Source organism: Aquarana catesbeiana, linkage group LG06 (assembly GCF_042186555.1).
Source record: "Aquarana catesbeiana isolate 2022-GZ linkage group LG06, ASM4218655v1, whole genome shotgun sequence".
NCBI lineage: Eukaryota > Metazoa > Chordata > Amphibia > Anura > Ranidae > Aquarana > Aquarana catesbeiana.
Genome location: NC_133329.1, coordinates 118,445,346 through 118,466,994, shown reverse-complemented (window position 1 = coordinate 118,466,994; position 21,649 = coordinate 118,445,346). Strand labels below are relative to the sequence as shown.

The following is a 21,649-nucleotide window of genomic DNA, read 5'->3' as shown; positions in this document are numbered from 1 at the left end:
CACTCTGAAAAAATCCTTAAGCTGGCTCTGATTGCTCACTGCTACTAGGCCAGAGGCCTGCAGCACATCTCCCCGGAGGCCTAGTAGTTTAAAAGCACATGTTGTATGGTGGACTACTGTTCCCAGCCAGCCCAGCTTGCAAATCCTGTGCCCTCAGGCCACATTGATTTGACACATATCCCCACAGTCTCTCCTCTGATCCAGGACTCCTCATCATTGACCATGCAATGATGAAGACTTTGATGACCGTTTAAAAGCAAAGTTCTCTCACAGACTTCCTGGCACATCCAGCCCTCCACTGTGGTACACTCACCGACCTTTCTCTGCCCTGAGTCCTTGATGGAGAACTTGACCGGACCATACGTTCCGACAGCTTCACCTGCCCCTCAGCTCTAGGAGTTCTTTACCAATTACCGTGTAATGGTAAAGACATTGCCAATGACCGTGTAATGGCAAAGTTCCTTCACAGCTCTCCCTGGGCCTCCTCCTGCGATCAGCGCACCCCCCCCCCCCAGATGGGGGTGCCCTCCTGCTGCTGTCTAGTAGTCCATCCTCCACTTTACTCAGCCGACAACTCCTCCCCAGTGGCATGTTACCTCAGCTTATATAGGAGGCCCGCCCCCTGCCAATACCAGTTGGGGATTGGTCAGGGCTCCCACATAAGCTGCCTGCCACGCCAGTCCCAGGCCCTGCCCCTCTTCAAGAACATTCTCCCTGGAAGCAAGGGAGGTGCCTCAGAACTAGAGCAAAAGTGGTCACACCCACTGCTACACTAGCCACTCCCAGCCCCCAGATCAAAACAGACAGGCCTAGATTACAGCATAGGCCTGTCTAAATTTGCCTGTGCCGACAGTCTCCTAGTAAAAATCCTATTACTAGCACCTACCTAATGGTAGAGGGTGCTACATAGGCTATGCTTGGAATAATAAATTCTTTGAAATAACTCAAGGTGTGTCAGTAAGTGCTGGGTGAGCAAGGTGCATCATCTTCAGGTGAGCAGAGAAAGTACAAAACAGTTCAGCGGCTCCTCTGGGGTTAGCGATACACTAGGTTTTCCTTTTACTGATATAAAGCTACTTGTTAAGAACTCTTGTGTTGTGTTGTATTTCTCTTCTACTAAGGCCTCTGAGTAAAAATTAGTAAAGAACCCAAAAAGGGTTAACGCTGCGCTACAAAAATATATTGAAAGGTGAATTGTAAAAGCTGCCAGCGCTAAAAGTCTAATACTAAACTTCAATACATCAAAAAGCAAAAAATAAGTGCAGCGCTAAAACTTAATATGAAAATGAAACATATCATACTGAAAATAACCTGAAGAGTGATTAACCCACCAAAAGAAAAATAAATGAAAAAAAACACAAGTCTCCCATAGAGGACTAAAACAAATATCTCACCATATATAAAAAGTGAAAAAATATTAAATCCAGATTGCAAAAGTGAAATGACAAGCAATGCAAAAACTCAAAAGTCCATAAACAAAGTGAATTGAAGACCAATGTGCATATATTCAGAGGGAGTGTGATACAGGTGAGTCCAACATCCAGAGTAATTCACACCCGAGTGAGATATGATGCTCCTTACCAGCTCTAGGCGACCACCATGACAGTGGTCTCACCAGGCATTTGGGAAATTATCAGGTCACCCACAAACCTATGCCGATATTCACAGTTGAAAGCGTAGTACTCAAAAGACAAAAACAAGAAAGGCTCCCATAGTGTAAAATTGCAATACAGTGTGGTTTATTGGGCTATAAGGTTGCACTTACAAGAATTTACATCCATTAAAAGCCTGTAGCCAAACATGAGGATCGCGGCGTCTCCACGAGCTTCCGCCTGCTTACTGTGTATGTCCCATCAATCACAGAAGAAAACGTAATGACGTCAGCGTCACAGGCTCCTCCCTACGCATTTTGTCACGATAGGACGTCGTCTGGGGATTGGCCAAGTGACACGGTCATCACGTTAGAGGTTTAAATAGTCCCGCGGCGCCATATTGATTACTGGCTGCTCGGGTAAGGAAGATGGGAACAAAAAAAGCGCCGCCATATTGACTTCTGGCCGCCTATGTAAGCCGAATAAGGAACATAAAAATTAGATAGGAATTCAAGTACAAGATTTCCGCCATCTAGTGGTTATAAATTATACCACTAGTATTAAATATTTAATTAGGGAAAGGCAAGAATTGAATTAGAATTCTCGCCATCTAGTGGACAAAAATTATACCACTAGTAAGTTGATGGGTCATAAACACTAGTAAGCTAGTAAGTCCATGGAAAAAATCGCCATAACACAACAAAAAAATTAATATTAATACCACATTCCATAGAAAACAGTTATATTGGCAGTACTATATACACCACCAATACAATAAAATAAAAAATGCCAGAAAAATATTGATCCATAAAAATACAGTAATAAAAAAATATAAAAATTAAAATTAAAAAAATAAAAAAATTTTATTTTTATTATATTGGTTAAGAATTATTTATAAAACAATTTATGTCCCAGTCAACGTTAAGGCCTAGGGGTACATAGGATTTCATCATAAAAATCCATTTAGTTTCACACCTAGAAATGGCTCTCACTTTATTGACGCCCCTCCAATGGGGCTGAAGTCTATCCAAAGCAACAAACAGAGTCCCTTTAAGCTGTTTATTGTGATGTTTCGCATAGTGTCTAGATAGGTTATGTTTACTGAAACCGCGCTTAATATTCGCTACATGCTCAGACAGACGTACCTGCAGGGCTCTCTTGGTACGCCCTATATACTGTTTGGAGCATGGACACTGGATCATGTAAACCACACACTCCGTAGAGCATGTGATAAACGACTCTATATTGTACGATTTGTTGGTTTGGGTTGATTGGAAAGATTCGCATCTACGTCCTCTAAAGGAGTTAATATGACATATTTCGCACTTTTTACAAGGATAGAAGCCCTTCATGGTTTGGAAAAAGGAGATAGTTTTGGGGGGGTTAACAACATTGGGAGCTATTCTATGGCGTAAAGAGGGTGCTACTCTAAAGATAACAACAGGATGGTCAGGGAGAACTGGACCCAACACCTTATCATTCTTCAGCAGGTTCCAGTACCTACTGAAAATCTTTCTAACTGAGAAATGTTGATTAGAGTAACCTGTCACTAGGGAACAGGCAAATTTATTAGCATCTGCCTGATTAACCCTACTAGATCCTTGAAGCATAGTCTCCCTGTCCATGTTGCCAACATTGATAATGGTATCATTAATCTCCCTCTCATCATATCCCTTGTTCAAAAATCTCACTTTGAGGATCTGGGCCTGTTGCTGATAGTCTGATAAATTAGCGCAATTACGCCTAATCCGCTGGAACTGCCCTTTGGGGACTGCCCTAAGCCAAGAGGCATGATGGCAGCTATTAAGTGGGATATAAGCATTGCGGTCGGTCTCCTTAAAGTGGGTAGTTGTAATCAATTGGCCATCCTTAACACAAATGTTAAGGTCTAAAAAATGAATTTGGGTTTGGCTGGTCTCGTATTGCAAGGAGATCCCTCTATCATTTGAATTGAGCTTAAGAAAAAAAGCCTCAAGAGAGGGTAAATCACCCTCCCACAGGAGAAGGACATCGTCGATGTACCTTCTCCACAAGCGTAGCTCTTTATGGGGATTAGCATCAATCTCCTCACTTTCCCAATGGGCCATAAAGAGATTCGCTAAACTAGGCGCAAACTTTGCCCCCATAGCAACACCGACAGTCTGCAAAAAAAAAGTCACCCCCAAACCAAAAATAATTGTGACTGGTGGCAAAAGTCAAAAGATTTAAAATAAATTCCCTTTGAGTCACAGGTAAAGATTGATCCTGTTCCAAGTAAAACTTAGCAGCCTCAAAGCCATGTTGATGAGATATGATGGTATAGAGGGAAGCAACGTCAGTAGTTGCCAGGATGCAACCCTCTCTCCAACTACATTCGGCTACAAGTTTAATGACTTGAGTTGTGTCCCTCAAATAAGCGGGTGTCTTGACCACAAGGGGTTGCAAAAAATTATCAACATAGCGGCCTATACTTGATGTAATTGAGTCAATGCCACTAATAATAGGGCGGCCAGGTGGTTTTATTAGACTTTTATGAATTTTGGGCAAATAGTACATCACTGGTACCCTTGGTGCTGAAGGCACCAGATGTAATTTTTCTTTTTTACTCAGAACACCTGTTTGGAATCCAGCATCAATCAGAGATAAAAGTGCTTTTTTATACTTAAAAGTAGGATTCGACCTCAATTTAGTATAGGTCACACTATCAGACAAAAGTCTGTTCATTTCATCTAAATAGTCTTTTTTATTCAGAACAACGACTCCACCACCCTTGTCAGCAGGGCGTATGATGATATTATTACGTGCACAAATTTGTTTGATATTATGTTGAAGGTCATAACTGCCCCCGGATCTTGGTGTCTTAAGAGCAATCAGGTCCTTAATCACCATCTTTTTAAACACTTGAACAGAAGGGGCCACAAATCCTGGGGGATTAAATAATGAAGCATTAGCCAGATTAGTATGTCTAACCCGAACCATACTTGCTTCCGCCAATCCACCAACAGGTGTAGGATTAGCTCCTTGGTTAGTGTCAGGAGTAACATTAGTAGGAGCCTGTCACAGACCTAGCCGGGACAGAGGCTGTTGGAGAGGACTGTATGCAAGCCTGTTGCCTTTTGATTATGGGCCCTGGATTTTCAATGGATTCATTCTGTTGGGACACATCCTGTGAGGAGATGCTGTTGTCATCAACCTGTGTTTATGTTAATTAAATGAGCTAATGACATTGTCCTCTATACAATGTAGGAGACGGGACGACTGCCATTGTGTTGATATAACTGTGTGAAGCTCGTGACCACAAGTCTGGGCGGAAGGTCATGTCTCAGTCACCTAGGCTGTATAAAGGATTAGATAATTAGCTCATGTTAATTAGGTTACGTTTGTATTGTTAGAGTAATCTTCTCCTGTGTATATAAGACTGTATTCTGGTTCTGAATAAAGTCAGTTCTTGGTAGCAACAAGCAAGTGTCACCTTGTTTGTGCTCAGAGAGGTTGGGATATCTGTATACAGACTGGGAGGAAGTGGTATATGACGGAAGCACTCAAGCGGAGTGTGGGACGTTCCGTGACATTGGTGGCAAGCAGCGGGAAAGCTTCCTGAAGTCTGGGACATCCAAACCTCCAACTGGATCCAAGATCAGCATAGCAGACTTCAGTCACCCCAGCGGAGATATGGACCTGGCATCAGAATTCCCGGGGCTGCTGCGGATCATCCTTTCAACATACACCAGGACTGTGTCTGAGGATGAATACCTGGAGCTTAGGCAGCAAATTCGGGTGGAGCTCTGGATTGCAGCCCTCCGTCTCATCTTCCTTACCCGAGCAGCCAGTAATCAATATGGCGCCGCGGGACTATTTAAACCTCTAACGTGAAGACCGTGTCACTTGGCCAATCCCCAGACGACGTCCTATCGTGACAAAACGCGTAGGGAGGTGCCTGTGACGCTGACGTCATTACGTTTTCTGCTGTGATTGATGGGACATACACAGCAAGCAGGCGGAAGCTCGTGGAGACGCCGCGATCCTCATGTTTGGCTACACGCTTTTAATGGATGAAAATTCTTGTAAGTGCAACCTTATAGCCCAATAAACCACACTGTATTGCAATTTTACACTATGGGAGCCTTTCTTGTTTTTGTCTTTTGAGTACTACGCTTTCAACTGTGAATATCGGCATAGGTTTGTGGGTGACCTGATGATTTCCCAAATGCCTGGTGAGACCACTGTCATGGTGGTTGCCTCGAGCTGGTAAGGAGCCTCATATCTCACTCGGGTGTGAATTACTCTGGATGTTGGACTCACCTGTATCACACTCCCTCTGAATATATGCACATTGGTCTTCAATTCACTTCGTTTTTGCATTGCTTGTCATTTCACTTTTGCAATCTGGATTTAATATTTTTTCACTTTTTATATATGGTGAGATATTTGTTTTAGTCCTCTATGGGAGACTTGTGTTTTTTTCATTTATTTTTCTTTTGGTGGGTTAATCACTCTTCAAGTTATTTTCAGTATGATATGTTTCATTTTCATATTAAGTTTTAGCGCTGCACTTATTTTTTGCTTTTTGATGTATTAAGGCCTCTGAGTGCCTACTGGCTACATCATTGTTTTTGACATCTACAAGTGACAGAGAAGTGACATGTATAGAGGAAATTAATTTCTGGGATAGGGGCTCAGCTGAACATGCAGAAACATTGTGAGGAGAGCTTGTGTATCCTGATTTTCTGCTGCTTTGTCATTATTAGGCTTTCTTAGCCAACAGCAGAATGGCCAGGCTGAGTGTTTTTGTCCATCAAATCTAAGGCCCTTTTCACACTGCTCCATTGTGGTTTCCCCGCAGTGTGGGTGCAGCACAGTGTACCTGAAATTTTCCGGTAGGTAACCTGCTCTTCCCAATAGATTTCTTTTAGATTGGGCGTTTTTGGTGCGTTTTCTGAAAGTGCACCAAACATGCAGCACCTTTTGGTGCACTTTCAGAAAATGCACCAAAAACGCCCAATCTAAGCATGGGTAATCTACACGAAAACCGCAGATACACTGCGCTACACCCATGCTGCAGGGAAACTGCAACAGAGCAATGTGAAAAGGGCCTAATGCCTCATACATACGATCGGGATTTTGGTCGGAAAAAGATATGATGGCTTTTCCGATGGGATTCCGCTCAAGCTTGCCTTCCATACACACGGTCACACAAAAGTTCGCTGAGCTTTGGACCGTCAAGAACGCGGTGACGTACAACACTATGACAAGCCAAGAAAATGAAGTTCAATGCTTCCGAGCATGCGTCGAATTGTTTCCGAGCATGCGTAGGAATTTTGCACGTCGGAATTGCTACAGACGATCACATTTTTGGATAGGAACTTTTTCCCACCGAAAAATTGAGAACATGCTCTCAATCTTTTGCTGGCATACACACGGTTCTCATCGGTCTTTTGCTGGCCGAATTTCTGATCGTGTGTACGCGGCATAAGACTAAGACAACCCTAGAGCCTCAATTCTGGCACACTTTATCCCAGAACTTAAAATATTTCTAAAGTGATTATAAATTGAACTTCCATGTACATTTATATGTTGATTCATAGCAAAAGTTTAAAAACACTTTAAATCTAAATAACTAGAAAAATCAGATTGGGAAACTTTCCTCTCATGTCCATGGATGCTTTGTTGACCTCGCACCAGGCAAGCCAATTTTACTTCAACATCATTTGTGCTACTGAATCTTCTACAAATATAACCATACATTATATACATGTCATAAACTTCCTGTAATTTCTTCCCCAAACTGCAGACCCCCGACTTACTACACCAAACACGGATGTGCTCTGCACAGAGTTCTTTCTGTTTTCATTCACAAACTGAAGTGATAGTAAACACGTGACTCCTATTTACTATTACTTTAGTTATGAATAAACAAGGGAGGGATCAGCAAAATAAGAGGCATGTTTACCAACCCTACTGCCCCGTACATACGGTCGGATTTTCCGATGGAAAATGTGTGATAGGACCTTGTTGTCGGAAATTCCGACTGTGTGTGGGCTCCATCACACATTTTCCATCGGATTTTCCGACACACAAAGTTTGAGAGCAGGATATAACATTTTCCAACAACAAAATCCATTGTCGGAAATTCCGATCGTGTGTACACAAATCCACGGACAAAGTGCCACGCATGCTCAGAATAAATAAAGAGATGAAAGCTATTGGCCACTGCCCCGTTTATAGTCCCGACGTACGTGTTTTACGTCACTGCGTTCAGAGCGATCAGATTTTCCGACAACTTTGTGTGACCGTGTGTATGCAAGACAAGTTTGAGCCAACATCCGTCGGAAAAAATCCTAGGATTTTGTTGTCGGAATGTCCGAACAAAGTCCGGCCGTGTGTACGGGGCATACCACTCTCCATCCTGAACATGTAATTCTCCCTCTTGCTAAGTGCCACCTGTCTGCCACTCAATCTCCCCAAGAAAGAGTAGCAGGGATCAGAGGACACCTAGGGGACATCAAGAGGAGCAGTTTGAGGGCACATAGCAGTGAGGATCACTAACAGGTGAAGTACATTGTAGATGGCTTGGCAATAGTAGCTTTGGTTCCAGCCGGGGGGGGGGGGGGGGTGCACATTTTGACTACCATCAGTGGCTTCTCATCCACTGATCATAGCAATTCATTTGATCAAGGACGTAAGACTTACTGAGCTGGCCACCTGGGAATGTTTCTATTCCAACCTAAGCCTAACGTCCATGGCAGCAAAAGGATTAAGCGAGACCGCTACAGTCATTGTAGGTTTCTATAGATGTGGAGCGTTCTGCTCTGATAACTGAATAGTAGATATTGGTGGAAGTCTTAAGCAGCCCATACACGGAGTAAATTTATTTTCTGCAACCATGGGACAGTATTGAGAGGAGAATTCCTCCAGCCAAGTTATGGTATTCTCCCGGCAGGGGAAGCTGTCCATCGGGAGAAAACAGCGATTATTGCTTGCGGCTATACTAGCTGCTAAAAATAATTGCATGCAATCTATCAACTTGGTACATTTAGCCTGCCCTTACATGGTTTCTGCTGGCCTTAGACCACCCAAACATTACAGTTTCTTCTATCCTTTTGAGACTCCACTGCTCTGTGCTTGAGTTCTTGATTATGCACATCTGCCATGGTCATTACGAGGGACTCCTACTTCCCCTGCTTGATTTTTTCTTTATTTCATATGATGAGAGGTGCTGGAACATGCAAACGTTGGTGAGAGCACCCAATATTTGGAATTGGAAAAAAGTCAATAATTATGGGAGGCAGATCAAGGTTGTATGTTTTGCCCCAGCACTCAAGACTACACCTGAGGCCTGGTTCACACCTATGCATTTTTAGTGCGTTTTCAGTTTTGCAGAAACACACTATAGTCCATTTAACATGATTTCCTATGGATGTTATTCACATCCGTGCATTTTATGGAAAGGGCCAGGGACTTTTCTCTGGTTTTGGGTTCCATAAACTTCAATAGATCAAAAGTGTGTGTTGTAAAACACAAAATGCACCTGGAATATGCAAACTACAACCTGCATAGGTGTGAACCAGGCCTAAAACCAAAACATTACTTTTCCATTGATTGAAACGAAAATATTTGCATCTCTAACAAGAAACAGAGATTTGAACATGGCTCATTAGATCATACAAGACCTACTAATTCATGGCCAGTTTTAGTAGTAGACCCTTCAGCCCCTTCGCATACTGCTGGTCCATAAATAGTCTCCCTGTGATCTCTTCTTTCAGATACTGCTGCTGAAGGATCCATCGGGAGGGTCTGAGGACTTCCTGCGTGCAAAGCGTTCTAGAGACAGGACCTTTGTATTTGATGCTGTGTTTGATGAGGATGCTACCCAGGTAAATTTCCCTCTGATTCGTGTAGGTGCACCTTTTCTGTGATATCAGAATAATAGTGAGCAAATTGATAGGAGACCCACTGCATATTAGGCAGATTGAATGAATCTGATACATTCTAGGTGAATCTTGGTTTGCAAATAATCATATATCAGTTTTCACGAAATTAAAGTGTTTGTTAACTCACAGGGTTAACTTTACATTATCCTCTTTGTTGATTTATCTAATGTCCCCCTGTGACTGTGCTTTATTAAACATGCAGCTATATACCTTGTTTACTGATTGCAGATCGGCAATCACGTGACATGCCACCTCTCTCTTCTCTCAGCCAAACAGATGCAGTGGGCAGGGCCGAGGATCTCCTGCTGATGTCTTTCAGGAGGGGAGGAGGAGAGAGGCGGCCCCGCCCGCTGCAGCTGTCATGCAAGAGCAGAGAGGCGGCATGTCATGTGATCACTGATCTGTCCTCAGTAAACAAGGTATATAGCTGCATTTTTAATAAAGCACAGTCACGGGGGACATTAGATTAATCAACAAAGAGGATAATGTAAATTTAACCCTAATTTGAGCAGCAGGATGGAAGGGGGCGTCACGGACACGGAGCTGACAGTCAGAGAGGGGACGGGGGAGAGGATGGAGGAGAGGACACAGAAGACACAGAGTAGGGCTGCAGATGACAGAGACGTGTATGCTCAGGGTCGCCTTATCAAACAGGCACCCCTGGTCACTGCCCAGGGCCCCAAATGTGCTCATGGGGCCCCATCAGGGCCGGCTCCGATCTAGAGGGATGCAGTACTGGCAGGTTACTTTAGTACGGTAGCGTCCCTATGGGGAGGGTGGCTAGCTGGGGTGACACCAGGAAGAAGCTGTAGTGGGTGCCGTCGAGCGCCCCCCTCATCGGTAAAGTGGGTCGATTTTCCCCTGCTCTGTTTGCCAGAGAACTTGGCAACAGCGATGTGACAGGGCAGAGGCGGGCTGCGAGTGTATCTTATTCCCCCGCTCGCCCACGCCCCTTTCTCCTGTCAGCCGAACAGGAGAACAGAGAGCAGCTCTAATGTGTTAGGTTCGCCGCGACACCACCCACCTTCCTGCCCTCTCTCCCCATTGGCCACAGCAGAGGGACAATCAGAAGACACTGGGGAAGCATCATGGGAAATGTAGTCCCGAAAGATTGGCGCCCCCAGGTGTGTCGACAGACAGCAGGCTACAGCCCCCAGCATGCATGCACATGTTGTACCCCTGTACCTGCACCACCACAGCAGGAGCCACACTGCACCCCTGTACCTGCACCACCAGAGAGGGAGCCACGCTGTACCCGCACCACCAGAGAGGGAGCCACGCTGTACCCGCACCACCAGAGAGGGAGACACGCTGTACCCACACCACCAGAGAGGGAGCCACGCTGTATCCACACCACCAGAGAGGGAGCCATGCTGTACCCCTGTACCCACACCAACAGAGAGGGAGCCACGCTGTACCTAAACCACCAGAGAGGGAGCCATGCTGTACCCAAACCAACACAGAGACAGCCACGCTGTACCTCCACCACTAGAGAGGGAGCCACGCTGTACCACTCTACCCGAACCACCACAATGGGAGCCACACTGTACCCCTGTAGCCACACTACCACAGCGGGAGCCACACTGCACCCCTGTACCCGCACCACCAAAGAGGAAGCCACGCTGTACCCACACCACCAGAGAGGGAGCCACGCTATACCCGCACTAACAGAGAGGGAGCCACGCTTTACCCGCATCACCAGAGAGAGAGCCACGCTGTACCTGCACCACCAGAGCGGGAGCCATGCTGTACTCGCACCACCAGAGAGGGAGCCATGCTGTACTCGCACCACCAGAGAGGGAGCCACGCTGTAACCACACCACCAGAAAGGGAGCCACACTGTACTCGCACCACCAGAGAAGGACCACGCTGTACCCGCACCGCCAGAGAGGGAGCCACGCTGTACTCACACCACCAGAGATGGAGCCACGCTGTACCCGCACCACCAAAGGGGGAGAAAGACAGAGCCACTGCCAGGGTACAGACATGCTACACTACTGACCAGAGTCAGCCTGGGCAACCCAGAGTGAGCGATTGTCCAGCCGGAGGGATCACTGCTGCGGTTTTGCTGGGTCTAGTATGAGGGCCTGTTGGCCACTATCCATTACTGTTTCTAGGGACTGAGCTATTAGGAAGCGCCTAACCTGTTATCCTCTAGGCCTTATTGACCTCCGGCCCAAAAATAGGGGGGGTGACACCATTTTTACCGCACCAGGTGACACCAACCCTAGTGACGCCACTGCTATAATCTTAGTAGCAGGGCTGACTGAGCAGGTGCTGGCAGTACTTTTTGCTTGCCATCTCCAAGCTGTCACCTCTGATTATTGCCGAATGCCTGCCTTGGTGGCTCCACCTCCACTCGCCCCCAAGCCGGGAGTCTGTGCACTTTGCTGCTGACTCTGGGAATATCTCACTCATGCAAATCGTGTGAGTGAGATATCGAGAGAAAGGATTTGGAGTGAATATTTTTAAGGTGCTGAGGAGGCCCATGATGGTTGCGCTACCTCCATGTGAACTAGCCAATCCCAGCTGTGCCTGCGCTGGCAGCCCCACCCATATTCCTGTGGACACACAGACACAGCACTGTGCTGGAAGTATGGAGGGTGTGCAGTGGGTGGCAAATTGGAGGACATACAAACATACATATACACACACTAGAGGCTGCAGAGTCAACTGTACAACCCCCCACCACCACCACCTTGACAATGGCATATGCCCCTCCTTCTGAGTCTCTAAATGAAAAAGACTGTCACTCTGAAAAGCAATTCATACATGGATTGCTTTTCAGATGCATTTGACAGGTGGTGAAGAGGTGATATGTTGCCTCCTCACCTCCTATTTTAACCCTCTAAATCGAGGGACGGCAACCCATTGACCACATCTACCCATCTATTATGGCCAGGTGACGGGTAGATCGGCAATTCTGCTTTGCCGACCCCCAGACCGTTCCTGCCACATTGCAGAGCAGCGCATGGAAGGAACTACCTTGTATGCTGCGCTGATCTAGGCCGGCCCTTCTATCATGTCCATCCCAGGCTTTTGTGTGTGACATTACATGGGATGGATGAGAGAGGAGGGCTGACCAGGATTAGAGCGCCAGGAGAAAGAAGAGTCATGTGTTGTCGGCAGTTCCCTTCTCTGCACGTGAGTAAAAATTCTGCTTTCCTGTGAGCCCCTGTACACATATGTCACTGCTCTAACTAACCTCATCCTCTGCCCTACTTACTGACACCATCCACAGCCCTACTATGTTTCACCATCCGCTGACCTACTTACTGACACCATCCACAGTCCTACTAACTGCAACCATACTCTGTCCTACTAATTGACCCCATTTACTGCCCTACTGAATGACACTGTCCACTGCCTACTGACACCGTCCACTGCTCTCTTGACCCCTATAATCTGTCCTACAAACTGCTGACTCCTGTACTCTACCCTACCTACTACTGGCCTCTTTACACTGCCCCACCTTTTACCGACCTTTACACACCACCCTACCTATTACTGACCTCTACACACCACCCTACCTATTACTAACCTCTACACACTGCCCTACCTATTACCGACCTCTACACTTTTTGGCTGGCCAAAGACCAGAGCACTTTTTGCGATTCAGCACTGCGTTGCTTTAACTGACAATTGCGCGGTCGTGTGACGTGGCTCACAAACCAAATTGACGTCCTTTTTTCCCCACGAATAGAGCTTTCTTTTGGTGGTATTTGATCACCTCTGCGGTTTTTATTTTTTTGCGTTATAAACAAAAAAATAGCGACAATTTTGAAAAAAAAAAAAACTCATTATTTTTTACTTTTTGCTATAATAAATATCCTCCAAAAATATATAAAAAAACATTTTTTACCTCAGTTTAGGCCGATGCGTATTCTTCTACATATTTTTGGTAAAAAAAAATCGCAATAAGCATTTATTGATTGGTTTGCACAAAAGTTATAGCGTCTACAAAATAGGGGATAGTTTTATGGCATTTTTATTAATTTTTTTTTTTTTTTTTACTAGTAATGGTGGCAATCAGCGAATTTTATTGTGACTGCGACATTATGGCGGACAGATTGGACACTTTTGGGGCTATTTTGGGACCATTCACATTTATACAGCGATCAGTGCGATTACAAATGCATTGATTACTGTGTAAACGTGACTGACAGTGAAGGGGTTAACCACTAGGGGGTGCTGTAGGGGTTAAGTGTGTCCTAAGGAGTGATTCTAACTGTGGGGGGATGGGCTATGTGTGACAAGACGCTGATCACCGCTCCTGATTACAGGGAACTGTGAAGTGATCAGTGTCAGTGTCACTAGGCGGAATGGGGAAATGCTTGTTTACATCAGCATTTCCCCATTCTTCCTCTCCGTGAGACGATTGCAGGTATCCCCGCGGACATCGAGTCCGCGGGACCCGCAATCACACTCACAGAGATCGAGGCGCGCGTGTGTCCGCAAGCCGCTTCTTAAAGGGCAACGTACAGGTACGTTAATGTGCCTGTACGTGCCCTTCTGCCGACATATATCGGCGCGAGCCAGTCGGCAATCGGTTAAGATGGCCCTGCGTATGCTGTCTCCAGTGTCAGAGCTCAGCAGCCTTGATATATCCGAGTCAGCACAGAGAGGGGAGGGTAGAAAATGCTGTATATTTTGGGGTTAACAAACGCTTTAAACATAGGCACTAAATTGCAGCATTTTGGAACAGTTTAAAAATATATTTGATTTTTTTTTTCTTGCATGTAGTGATTGCTGAATTATAAACAATAGACAATCATCAGTTTATGCTATATTCTGTTTACATTTCTAAATTTATGCCAAAAATGGATTGGAAATGGAAGTTCTTGATGTTTTTCTGGGCTCAGATTTTGCAGATAATTATTTAAAATGCCTGCTCTCTATATAGCTTTACATTTTAAATGATATTTGAATGCATACAGAATCGAATCGTATAGTTATTTTACTTTAGTAGGCAAAGTATTTAGCAAAAATCAACTGTAATTTAGCATGAACACAGTGTAAATTTAAACTTATCTACCAATAGTAGCATTCTGTCTGATCCACCAATTGGATTATCTTTCATAAAAAATAAATAAATAAATAAATAAATAAATAAACAAAAAGTAGTGGTGCACTGAAATGAAAATTCTGGACCGAAACTGAAAATTCTGGATGCACTTGGCCGGAAACCGAAATGGACAGTATTTATACATAGTTGTATTATATTGATATTTTAATTAATAGTTTTTGAAGCGATTTTGTGTTAAAAAAAAAAAGTGCAAGAAAAGCTCAAGAAGAATGCATACCTTTAAATTCTATGTACATAAATGGTGAACCACAAGGAGAATTGTTTATTATTCTCACTAAAATGTTGCCAACATCCCAAACATTTGTTAGATGGGGACCCTACAAAAGGGACACATGTACCCCCCGGTACACTGGGACTTTATGGGCGAACAGAAAAAAAAAAAAATCATGTATCATAAAATATGTCATTTATTTAGAAAAGTTATTTTGTTTAAAAAGGCACATGTGTAATGACAAACATAGCAACAATTTGTATAATACATTTATGAAAAGACAAAAAATGCTTCTAGTGAATTATTACAAATTCCAATGAATGTAGATTTTCTCCTTTTGGCCTGACATGTTTCAGGAAAATTATCCCTTCCTCAGAGGCATTATAGGAGAGGGTACAAATACATTCTGAAAGAAAACTAGAATAGTAGTTTCAACATAACGTTTCAAGGCAGCATCAACATTGTAGCATTCTAGCATGTCCAACATACATACCGACATTAAATTCTAAAGGATTTTCATGCAGATACATTAAAATCAAAATTTCATAGGAAGGTAAATTTGCCACTGTCTGTCAATCAAGAGGCGATGAACCCCGTCTGGGCTCGAAATAGCCCTCACAAAGGTCCCCATGAAGCAGCCCTCATGGCATAGCCACAGAAAAAATCCTGGGAAATGATCAGATATCCTATTGTAATAAACAGTATGTATATATGTACAAAAAAATACTGGTATTATGGTCATTTGAGCCATATGGGGCTTCATAGCAAACATATTGCATAACCCATTTCATTTGCCAAAAAGAAAACATTCCCTTTAATGGCAAATGAATACAATGTTTATATCTTAGATAAAAAGTTGAATTTTCATAATGGGAAAGAGGGAAGGGGAGAGAAGAAAAGAAAAGAAATTCTCTCCCTCTCCAGGTATGTTTTGCATATATAGAAGGATAAGCTGAAACTGCCAAAAAAAAAAACAAGCTTTACTTACTTAGAGTGGGTATGTGGACACATGTAACTGAGACGTTGTTGGTCCCGAGAGGCAAAGTTTGCACTGATTAGCGCGCCATTAGCGGGCTTCAAAAGCCGCCGGCTATTCAACTGCTAATAATGTTGTTTGTTGGCATCCATGAAAGGCGTCACTGCGTATTATAACGCAATGACGTCACCTCACCGCGCCTCAAGGCAGGGCGAGTAGACAACTCACGATGCTCAGAAGCTGAGCAATCCTGACGTCTTAGTGAGCCGGAAACGATAAAAGCATGTCCTCAGTGGTTACCATGGCAACCACAGAGCAACACAGAAAGGATTCAAAACCAAAAAAAATCAAGAAAGTAAGAATAAAAAAGGGGGGATCAAAACACAAGAGAAAAGGGTTTTTTAAAGCATGTGGAGAAAACCACAGAGAAAAAAACGCATGGGGGACCCCCAGGGCAAGAGCTGCATGGCGCCGACCCATCGCAAAAGGGCCATGGGAGAGCGTCATGCAGATCGAGCCCACCGGCGCAAAAACAGTCGCAGAAGTCCAGATACCCTGAGGGCGACCAAGGGGCAAACAGGAATGCCACATGTAACAGGCGCCCACCCTCCCAAAGGGAAAAGACGGGCTCCCGTGCGCTGGGCGGATATGGACCAAGCCTCAAAATAAAAAAGACGGGAACATATATAAAACAGCGATGTTGTTGAATTCCAATGACTTGATAAATAGTAAAGGAAGAAAGATTTAATAAATTTACATGGAAACCAAAAATAATGGCTCCATGTTATATACACCAATGATAATTGTGCATGAAGGCAGGCATGCGGACATGGTCAAATGCATTCAATGGAGCCCATTAGGAAGATGGTCATGAAAACATATAGTCATAGCTTCATCATCTAAATATAAAAACAATCAAAGAGTATATGATGAAATACACAGCAAAAATCATGATATTTTCATATAACATATAGGTTTACCATTCTATAATTCTATGTATGTCTTCAGACTGGTCCCTTTTGCTTCCATTGCTTGTAAGGCACCTTCCCATTAAAATGCATTGAAAATGCTGCAAAAATGCATCAAAAATGCACCCCTGTTGTGTTTTTGATGCAGTTTTTGAGTCACATGACCTATGAAAACCGAGGCAAAAATTGTACACATTTTTCAGTGTCTATTATTGGCACCTTTTTATTTCTATCAGCAAAACACCAATAAGCTTATTTTCGGCCAATAATTTTAGGCTGCCGGTATAGCGGTGCATCCCTAATAAACAGACAGTTGAAACTTGCTTCTCTATAGATCACACAGACAAGTCTTATTTCTTAGAGGCTTTTCTTACTTGCGCGGTCATGCAATGCTGTACCCAAACTAAAGTTTTATAATTTTTTTGAGACAGATAGAGCTTTCTTTTGGGGGTATTTAATCACCACTGGGTTTTTATTTTTTGCTAAAAAAAAATAAAAAAAAGACCGAATTTTAAAAAAAAAGAAAAAAAGTTTTTCTTAGTTTCTGTTATAACATTTTGTGAATAAGTCATTTTTCTCCTTCACTGTGCGCTGATGAGGTGGCACTTATGGCCACTGATAAGGTGCACTGATGGGCACGGATAGGCTGCACTGATGAGCACTGATAGGCTGCACTGATGAGCACTAAAAGGCTGCACTGATGGGCACTGAAGAGGTGGCTATAATATGCAGCACTGATAGGTGGCACTGATGGGCACTGATAGGTGACACTTGTGGGCACTGATGGGCGGCACTGATAAGCAGGCACTGATGGGCAATGAAAAGCAGCACAGATTGGCATCACTGATGGGCACTGTACCCTGATTATCTGTGCAGATCTCCCCTGTGAGGAAATGCCCCTGATCGTCTCTCCTCTCCTCACACGCTGTCAGTGTGAGGAAACGAATGCTGATAACTGGAATTTCTTTGTTTACATGTGATCAGCTGTGATTGGACACAGCTGATCACATGGGTAAAGAGCCTTGTGTTCGACTCTTTACTGAGGTCAGTGATGCACCGTGTCCCAGGGACAGAGCGCACCACCAATCACCATGCGCCCCCTCAGACGCCCAAGCGCGGTTATAGTGGGACAGCATCATATAACATCGTCCCAGAATGAGAGAGCCACCGTCCGCGCGTCATTTGACAATACGGCCGATGGGAGGTGGTTAAAGGCATAGTTCACCCTTACCAAAAAAATGCCTATGCAGAAAAGGGACATCTGTAGATAGAAACAAACTGTACAGCTCTGACCAAAGTTGAATAACGTCTTTGCTATGGGTGTAGGCAATTTACATACCTCTCAAAGCCTGACTGGAAAACACCTGGAATGGTATTAAGAGATGACTAGCTGTTTCTGTTTACCTCCACCAGAGTTGCCAACCCCCCACCGAAGTGAAATTTACTGGCAGATGCTAAAATTTACAAATGGCACAATTTTTTTACTGGCAAAAATGATGACATTTACTGACAGGGCCACATTTTTTACTGGCACTGCAACAAAGTATCTAAAATTACAGTTTTCATTGCTAAACAGTGCAAATATCAATATTTAATCTATAAACATATAGCTAATGCTATTAGCAATGTGTTTAAGTTAAACAAAAGTCAAAAAACATATTTCTCCATTTACATGAAGGTCCGGGTAATCTAAGCCAGTCAGCACAGAGTTCCCCCTTACATCAGAGTCAGCAGAATTCCCCCTGTAAGGGAACTCTTATGTAAAGGGGAACGCTGGCGATCATGATCTAAGGGGGAACTCTGATGTAGGGGGGCTCTGGTGACCAGAGACCACCTTATATCAGAGTCCACTGCGTTCCCTTTACATCAGAGTTCCCACTTATTTTAGGGTCTGCAGTATGTACTGCACTGTAAGGGGGATCCTGCAGATTCTGATGTAAAGGGGAATGCCAGGAACTCTGATGTTGGGGGCACTCTGGTGACTAGAGGCCACCTTCCAGAGAGTGAATACACTAAGATAAGGGGGGTGGTTACTAATATAGGGGGGAACTTTTATATCAGTGCCCCCTTACATTATTCACCCTCCCCTTACATCAGCACCCCCCTCAGAATTGCCTGGGGACGCTGTCACTGACCTCCTCTCAGGTGCACCATGCAGGGCTCAGTCAGATGGCTCCAGCTTGACGGCTCTGGTTTTATCCAATAGTCTTCTCTCCACAGTCCACACATGTCTGACTCCTCTCAGTACCCCCATCCTGGAAGCACTCCCACTCTTGACTCCTCTCCAGACTCCCCCTCAGAGACTGCAGACATGATAAAAGACAAGAGATGGTCAGAGACTGCAGGCATGATACAAGAGATGATTAGAGGCTGCGGACATGATACAGGAAGTGGACAGAGGCTGCAGACATGATACAGGAAGTGGACAGAGGCTGTGGACATGATACAGAAGGTGTACAGAGGCTGTGGATATAATACAGGAGATGGACAGAGGCTGCGGACATGATACAGGAGGTGGACAGAGGCTGCAGCTATGATACAGGAGGTGGACAGAGGCTGCAGACGTGATACAGAAGGTGGACAGAGGCTGCGGACATGATACAGGAGGTGGACAGAGGCTGCGGACATGATACAGGAGGTGGACAGAGGCTGCGGACATAACACAGGAGGTGCACAGAGGCTGCGGACATAACACAGGAGGTGGACAGAGGCTGTGGACATAACACAGGAGGTGGACAGAGGCTGCGGACATAACACAGGAGGTGGACAGAGGCTGCGGACATGATACAAGAGGTGGACAGAGGCTGCGGACATGATACAGGAGGTGGACAGAGGCTGCGGACATGATACAGGAGGTAGACAGAGGCTGCGGACATGATACAGAAGGTGGACAGAGGCTGCGGACATGATACAGGAAGTGGACAGAGGCTGCAGACATGATACAGGAAGTGGACAGAGGCTGCGGACATGATACAGAAGGTGTACAGAGGCTGTGGATATAATACAGGAGATGGACAGAGGCTGCGTACATGATACAGGAGGTGGACAGAGGCTGCAGCTATGATACAGGAGCGGCAAGGATACAAGCGGCAAGGATGTGGAATTCCCTTCCACAGGCGGTGGTCTCAGCGGGGAGCATTGATAGCTTCAAGAAACTATTAGGTAATCACCTGAATGACCGCAATATACAGGGATATGTAATGTAATACTGACACATAATCACACACATAGGTTGGACTTGATGGACTTGTGTCTTTTTTCAACCTCACCTACTATGTAAGACTATGTAAGATACAGGAGGTAGACAGAGGCTGCGGACATGATACAGAAGGTGGACAGAGGCTGCGGACATGATACAGGAGGTGGACAGAGGCTGGGGACATGATACAGAAGGTGGACAGAGGCTGCGGACATGATACAGGAGGTGGACAGAGACTGGGGACATGATACAGGAGGTGGACAGAGGCTGCGGACATGATACAGGAGGTGGACAGAGGCTGCGGACATGACAGAGGAGGTGGACAGAGGCTGCGGACATGATACAGGAGGTGGACAGAGGCTGCGAACATAATAGAGAATAGAAAAAAGAGGACACACCAGCCTTGTGCATTATCCTTTGATATATTTATTAAAAGAAAAAGTATTAAAAACTACTCACAAGAACAGAATGAAAACCACAATGTAACAATCTTTGGCTTATGACAATCCGTCTACTGGTAGCAGTCTCCAGATCCTAGAGAGTGGACGTGCGAACCACTGCTGGCTGACGCGTTTCAAAGGATTACCTTCAGTAGGCTCTGAGGAAAAGGCAATCCTTCAAAACGCGTCAGCCAGCAGTGATTCGCATGTCCTCTCTCTAGGATCTGGAGACTGTTACCGGTAGACAGATTGTCATAAGCCAAAGACTGTTACTGTACATTGTGGTTTTCTTGCCATTCTTGTGAGTAGTTTTTAATACTTTTTCTTTTAATAAATATATCAAAGGATAATGCACAAGGCTGGTGCGCCCTCTTTTTTGACTGCTAGGATACCCCTATCCTGGAGGGCAGCAAGGCCTAAGATATTATCCACTCTGAAGTTTGGATTGCCTGGTCAACACATTTGTGCGCAAGAGTATTTGTTTTGCTGTTGTGGACATAACACAGGAGGTGGACAGAGGCTTCGGACATAACACAGGAGGCGGTCAGAAGCTGCGCGGACAAGCTAGTGTCCTCCTCACCCCCTCACACTAGTTTTCTCCTCTGTCCCCCTTCATATTAATTCTTCACATCAGCGTCCTCCTTCTGTGCCCCTTTCACCTCTCCACAGGGCAGCACATCAGTATCCTCCTCTGTTCCCTTCATGGCTTCACCCCCCTCCCCCTGCCAGTAATGTCCTCCTCTGCCTTTTTATTATCTCCTCACAGACACACACAATGTCACTGTCCTAACCCCTCCTTGGCTCCTCTTCTGATCTGGGGATTGGGCGAGGCCGCACCGCACCGCCAAGAATGAGTGGCTTGGCTTCCATTCAAAAAATAGAGCCAGGCGGCGCCATTACTGTGCATGCGCCGCCCGGCCAAATGTGTACGAGCTTTCCCGAGCCCGGCAGGCTTCAGAACAGGGCATGCGCAGTTGCATGGTCGGCCCGCAGCCATCTTTTTTAGGGGCAGCCCGAAAATGGGGTGAAATTTACGGGCTGCCCGTAAATCTACGGGTGGTTGGCAACACTGACCTCCACCAACAGAGGAGTGAGCTCTTTCTCTTCTTCAAACCCCCTCACATGTGCTTTCTCTCCCCTGATGCAGTAGCTCTGAGCGTTTGAGAGCTCACTCCTGTGAAGGTGAACAGCCACAGCTAGCCACCTCTTAGCAACATCCCTACCAAAGTCCTGGAAGTTTTCCAGTCGGGCTTCATAAGGTACAGTA

General features: G+C 45.0%; 1 protein-coding gene across 1 annotated transcript in view; it reads left to right on the top strand.

Moving 5' to 3' along the window:
• The window catches only part of LOC141148042 (kinesin-like protein KIF19), a 115,758-nt gene that overhangs the window by 6,014 nt on the left and 88,095 nt on the right, over positions 1-21,649 (top strand). Inside the window, exon 4 of the mRNA XM_073635198.1 lies at positions 9,335-9,445. Within this exon, the coding sequence (XP_073491299.1) occupies positions 9,335-9,445 (111 nt within the window). The remainder of the gene's footprint in view (positions 1-9,334; positions 9,446-21,649) is intronic.